Source organism: Dromiciops gliroides, chromosome X (assembly GCF_019393635.1).
Source record: "Dromiciops gliroides isolate mDroGli1 chromosome X, mDroGli1.pri, whole genome shotgun sequence".
In the NCBI taxonomy this organism is placed as follows: Eukaryota; Metazoa; Chordata; class Mammalia; order Microbiotheria; family Microbiotheriidae; genus Dromiciops; species Dromiciops gliroides.
The window spans coordinates 29,736,631-29,743,514 of NC_057867.1; the positions used below are offsets into that span (position 1 = coordinate 29,736,631).

The 6,884-nt window shown below is 41.0% G+C and overlaps 1 protein-coding gene across 1 annotated transcript; it reads left to right on the forward strand.

The window, feature by feature from the left end:
* The first annotated feature begins 2,277 nt into the window (after window positions 1-2,277).
* LOC122734091 (CCR4-NOT transcription complex subunit 2-like) lies at window positions 2,278-3,855 on the forward strand. The gene has a single exon (XM_043974783.1). It carries the CDS (start codon window positions 2,293-2,295, stop codon window positions 3,853-3,855), a length of 1,563 nt encoding a protein of 520 aa, XP_043830718.1. The 5' UTR covers window positions 2,278-2,292.
* Window positions 3,856-6,884: the final 3,029 nt, after the last annotated feature.

The following is a 6,884-nucleotide window of genomic DNA, read 5'->3' on the forward strand; positions in this document are numbered from 1 at the left end:
AGAGGTTTGTTTGTTCTCATTTCTCCTCTTCTATGGGCACTACTGATTCTCTCATTTTCATCTCCATAGCAACTACCAGTCCTGAGACTCTTTGTGCTCACATCCTGCTGTTTCTGAAATGAGATTTTTTTTCTTTTTTTTTTACATCACCTACACATGCTAAAATTTGAATTTATGTTTGATCATGTAGGAAAAATGTACATTCCATGTGTTTTATCAATAAGCTACAACGAAGGTAGTTTTATTAATTACCTACCAAGTCCTACTTGGGCCAACTTATATATAAAAATCAATTTTTGCCATTTCTGGCATTTTCCAATCATCAGCCCATTCCTATTTATTTTCTTCCCTCCTCTATGGCTATTGTAAAGCCTATCCTTCTCTTTGCTAAAATCCCATAGCTTTGAAAAATTGCCTTCTCAGCCTCTGAATATATTCTCCTTTTTGAGGCAATCAGTTAGCTGACTTACACAGGGTAACACAGACAGTGTCTGAGGTCATATTGAAGTCAGGACTCCAGGGCCAGTGCTCTATCCATTGCCCCACAACTCCCTCTTTCTCTGTTCTAGTGTCTCTCCATACTGGCATTCTAAATCTTAAAAACTAATGTTTATATGAGTATAAGGATAACTTTGATTTGATGGAGGTACCTTATTATCCAAAAGTATTTTTTGTGAAACCCTAGGTTAATAGAAGCAAATTCCCCTTCAACTGAACTCCAAACTGAACCCAGATAGCTAGCTGATAAAAGTCCTACTTGGTGACTTCTTTCCTCAGGTTAGGAAGGCCCTATCTTATGGGGACATTTGGGTGTCCTCATCCTTGCCAAACCCTCTTTTAAAATTCTATAATCTTATCATGATGCTTTGGTATTCCCTCCATCCTTGTTATAACTGAAATTGTTAAACTGCCTTTGCCTTTATCATACTACTGAAACTGATAGCACTCTGTTATCCGTGGACAAAAAAACAAAACAAAACCCAAAAAACCTAACCCTTATATACCCTCAGAAAGAGGGAATCTTTGAGTCCTTTTGGGAAGTGTCTCCACATGATCATGGTTCTTTCTTCATGGGACAAAATAAATGGTTATTATGATTTTCCTGTACATTCTCTGATCTGGTTTCTGTGAGATACCTACTTCAGGTAGGAGAAGCAGAAATAGCCTTGTCTGATCTGGGTGAACACATTGTAGGAGATATTACTAATGTCTCTGACCTGTTTATTATCTTATCGGAGAATGGGTATGAAAACTGTATTTCATTTTTCAACACTAGAAAGCCCCAGAGTTTGGATGATAAATGCCCCTCAGGTTCTGATGTTTTAGGTTCTAAGGATCCTCCCTGATCCCATATTCTGGCCTCAGTTTCCACTCCTTATGAGGACATTTACACACAGGATGAACTCCTAGCTCTGACATAGATTATGCCTGTGATTTGCAGGTTCCAACACTGCCCCAGGAAGGTGACTGTCAGCCTCAGCCTTGAGTGATCTAGAGACCATCAGAGATGTGCCATTTTGGGTTCTAAAGCCAAACACAATAAATTGGGCAAAGTATAATTTTTATTTCTTATTATTTCAGCTATAATGATAATGCGTAGGGGTCTTTCCATATCACGATATCAAAATAGAAGCTCTTTAGACATTTGTTTTTCCAGGGTGGCAGAGACCCACTGCTGTTCTTGCTGTAGAGGCCATGTGAGGGCAGCAGAGGTAGCAGCAGTGGAGGCAGCAGCTGCAGGTGCCCAGGAAGGGAGGAGCAAGAGGCAGAGGACTAGGCATGGGGTGGTGTGTGCGCATGGGCAGGATGATGCCACCTCCTCCCCTTCCCTACACAATCATGTGCCTGCACATACCTGACCCCAGCACAGCATGTGAGGCATATAACCTGACCCCCCAGACCCTGCTCCCTACCATGCCAGAGCACTAGACCCACAGATCTGGCCACTGTCCGCCCCTTCTGAACTGAGCCTGAGAGGTGGCAGGGGGGGTCAGGGCAGAGGTCAAATGGTAAAAGTCCTGCTCTCAGCAGACTCCCTGGTTAATACAGGGCCATCTTGAATTCATTGACAAGAAAATTCTTTTTAGGGAGAACTTGGTGGGTGGTGATTCTTGTAACATTCCGTTTGAATGACAGTTCTGTTTGATTGCCTCCAGTACTGTGAAGAAAGGACCCACCTCTGTGGTGAGGACTGATGGACAGACCTTGTGTGAGCAAATACACTCCCAGGTGTGCTCTTTCCAGTGTCCAGATCTGCACGTGGGAAAAGAAGTGACAGAGGTGACCAGCAGCATGTTTGGTGCCTCGGCAAGCAAGTCTATAGAGGGGGTCGACAGGGACGACCCTGAAGAGAACAGGTCCTATAGCCAGCCTGGGACCTTTGTGCACGGGCCAGGAGAAGGCGTGCTGGCATCCCCATCCAGGCCAGGGCATCTGTCTCCTTTTGGAGGGAGGTTTTACCGGCCACAGAGGACACTAGGCTTTCGAGGCAGGGGAAGGGGCAGCAGTACCCCAGAGTTAAATCGCAGCTCATCCCAAGGCACTTGGTTACCAAGCCACGTCCCCCCAACATCAGGGGTCCCAAGAGGGTCACTCCACAGGCCTCCACCTCCCAGCAGGGGCATATTACCTGTGAATACAAGGAATAGGAGGAACCTCTCTCAGGTGGGCCAGGGCATTGGAATGGCCAGCAGGACAAATAGCATGAGCAGCTCAGGGTTGGGTAGCCCTTACAGAGGCTCACCAAGCATGATCTCTATGCCAGGGCAGCCACCCTCCAGACAACCTTTTCCTGTGAACACCATGTCTGGGTTTCGAATGAACAGGAATCAGGCATTTGGAATGAAGAACTCTCTGTCAAGTGACATGTTTAATGCAAAAGATAGAAGTGAAAGTGTGGCAGGATTGGAACTTTCTGATTTCCCACCACTAGCACATCCAAACAGAAGGGAAGGAAGTGGTAACCCAACTCCATTTGTAAGCCCCTTAATCCCAAGAGCTCCTTATATTAGAATGGTAAAAAAACCAGCAAGGGAGCAATCTCAGGAGTTTTCAGTACACACAGAGGATTTTCCTGCATTGCCAAGCGCCAGGTATAAAAATCCAACAAAGGGTAAGGAGGATAGTAAATCTAGTTTCTACACACTTGGGAAGACATCTTCAAGTCCAGATGGACCTAAATTCCCTGGAGACAAAAGTTCAACAGCACAAAACTACAACCAGCAGGAAAAAGGGATCCAGGTGTTACCTGATGATCTGGTTACTAACGTTCCTCAAGGGATGTTGAAGGACCAATTTGGAATGAATGGCTTGTTGACATTTATTAGAGCAGCAAAGAGAGACCCAGGAATGGAGCATCTTGCATTAGGAAGTGACTTTACAACACTAGGCCTCAATCTCACCTCTCCTGAAAATCTCTATCCCACATTTGCATCACCCTGGGCATCTTCACCTTGTCAACCTCAAGACATAGACTTCCATGTTCCATCTGAGTACTTAACGAACATTCACATTAAAGATAAGCTGGCTGCAGTAAACCTGGGCCTATATGGAGAAGATCTGCTCTTCTATCTCTATTACACGAATGGAGGAGACATGTTACAGTTTTTAGTAGCAGTAGAGCTTTTTGACCGAGATTGGAGATATCACAAAGAAGAACGAGTATGGATTACTAGGATCCCAGGCCTGGAGCCAGCAGTGAAAACCAGTACATATGAGAGGGGAACATATTACTTCTTTGACTGTCTTAACTGGAGAAAAGTAGCCAAGGAGTTCCTTCTGGAATATGATAAATTAGAGGGAAGGCCTCATATGCCGTCATCCATCAACTACAACCCTGCCCAGCATGCCTTCTAAAGGCTTCCCTTTTCTTGGGCTATGGCTGTCTCAGCACAATACTCAACAGAACTGCAGAACTGATGGGGCTCAGGCCCCCTGGTTTTCATTCCTTGAGTATCTGGCAATTGGCTCATGCAAAGGGTCACCTTTTGAGGTCCTGCCTTACAACTGAATTTCTCATTGTTTTTCTCTATTTTGAGACAGCAGATATTGATATGGAATGACCAAAAAGTACACTGATAAAAGTTTACCACATAGTTTCCAAAATATAAAAAAGAAAAAAAAACAGAAAAATAAACAAAAAAACATAAAAAATCCCCCAAATCAGAGAAAAAATTAGCATTGATCATTGTAGCATTATTGGAAATTAAAAAAAATGTTTGTGCATTTTTATGTGAAGATTCTTCTCCTATTTCATGAGGAAAGAGGAGCAAGGTCTCCTTCCTTCATTTGACTTCCTCCTGTTTTTGAAAATCATATTTTCTCCAAGCTTAAATGTAAGAATTGTAGACTGTTTAGAGGAAAGATATGGATATAACCTCTCAGTGGTTCCTAGGGTTGTGTTATTATTACTGAGCAAAACACTTTCCTGTCTTTGTTATGATTCTGTAATAAATGTCTACATTTTTTTTCAAAATTTTTGGTCATCTCATGAATAAAGGTATGTATGTACAAATGTGTGTATATTATATATATGACATCTGTTTTGGAAAATCTTGGTAACATTTTAGTTTCTATGGCCTAGAACTCTGCAAAAAATATTATCATTCAAAAATTCATGTAGTACCTTTTTGAAAGGCACATCATAGTGACAATTTCCCTGCTGTGTAAAGATTTGTTACGTCCTTTTCTCTAAGGAGCATGGATCTCAGCCCCTAACTTTGAAACTGATCAGATAACAAGGTGTGAGTTAAAATGGGAAGGCTTTTTTTCCTTCCTGTTACAGGGATTTTCTTTGGTCCCAAGACTTTTATGGCCTACAGATAAAGAATCTGGGTAAATGCTGACAAGGGCACGACCCATGTCTCAGGAGTGAAATAATTCTCAATTTGGATGGCATAAGGAGCGATTTATTCTTTCACATAATAAGCACATTAACCAATAACCAATATTTTTACCATATCCAATCCTTATATAACATTAGATTTAATATCTTCCTAGAAATTTATCCTAAAATGTTGCTAGACATGCTTAGGTAGACAATTATCTAACCTTACTAGTTGGAAACTGAAGACAGAGTTTGAAAATCATTCCCTTTACTGAGCATGTGTCTAGGTCTTAAAGCCTTAAAATACAACTGAAGCTACTGAACTCTAAGTAGAATCCACTTAATGTAGATGGTCCTTTTACATAATAAAGTCCAGGGGATAAGCTGGAGAATCTTTGGGAGGGGATAGTTTGTTCGGGGGAGATGGAGTTAACAAAGATTGGTTAGCCCCAGACAATTCACCTGCCTGGGTAGGGATCAGTCAGTGCTCAGTAAATTTGTAGTTATCAAGACAAATATCCCCTGCCCATTAGACTGTAAACTCTTGGTGAGCTGGGATCACTTCATTTGTTGTATTTGTATCACCAGCATCCTCAACAGTGCCTAGCATGTAATTATATACCTAATAAATGCTTGTTGATTGAGGAAAAAAATACAACTGAAGATATTCTAAAAGTTTCTTACTATGCCCACTTCACAGAAAACTGTTATTACAGTCAGTTAAATTCATAAGACAAGGGGCGGCTAGGTGGCGCAGTGGATAGAGCACCGGCCCTGGAGTCAGGAGTACCTGAGTTCAAATCCGGCCTCAGACACTTAATACTTACTAGCTGTGTGACCCTGGGCAAGTCACTTAACCCCAATTGCCTCACTGAAAAAAAAAAAAAGAAAGAAGAAATTCATAAGACAAAAAATTAAAGAATCCAAATTCTGACAATATCTCTAATATAGACCTTTTCTTTTCCATATTACAAATCACATAAGTGAGGTAACGGCTTAAAACTATACAAATTTCCTGATAGAGCATTATAGTAATAAATTTCACTTAAAATGAGACCAGAATTGATTCACTTGAACCAGGATCTATTTTCCAAATGATATTATACAGGGAACCTCAATTGATAATTTCATTTTACTATTATTTCACCCAAGAAACATTTATTCTAAGCACTTCGTATTTTCCTGTGTTTTCTTTTAATCTATTAAAAAGAAGCAGTATATAACACATTTTACTTAACTTTAATTTCTATGAATCCCAAAATTTTTTAACTTGATGGCCCAGTCAAATTCCCTGAACTTTTTGATGATTTCTTGCTGATTTTTCCTTTTTTGGTGAGCCTGTCAGTTTTACAAAACAAGCCAGACAACTTTTTGTACCAAAACTACTTTCTTACAGTCACTTAAATGGCCTTTTTCTAGTTGTAAAATTTTTTAAAATAGTATTTTAATGCCACATTCACTTTTCTAATTAGTTTGTAAGATCCTGTTAGAGAATCAAGTTTCTTTCTGCCCTTCCCCTATTTTCTTAAGAAGGCTCTTTGGGGGATGTTTTATGAAACAGTTAAACAAACTTTTTTTTTCTAAATTAAAAGCACAACATCGCATTTTTTTTTTTTGGCCAGGCAATGAGTGTTAAGTGATTTGCCCAGAGTCACACAGCTAGTAAGTCTGAGGCTGGATTTGAACTCAGGTCCTCATGAAGCCATGGCCAGTGCTTTATCCATTGAGACACCTAGCTGCCCCCATAAAATGGCATTTTCAACAGAAACTTGATCTCAGATAAGAGACCATGAGACACAATCAGACACATAGACAAATATAACACTGTTCTCAAGAGTTTCTATTTCCTTGGGTCTGAATGTGTCAGCACAACCATGGGGCTATGCTCCACTCCCACCTTGGCACTACAGACCCCTTCTGCCAACCTCCTAAGCCATCTTTGGATGGAAAATCATCATACTCTCTCTTTTTGTGTTTTCTGCTGCTTCAGGTATTTTTCTAGAGCCAGGGAGCATGGCAGGGCAATGTGGCTGCATTCTCTCGGGTCCCAGGCCAAGAA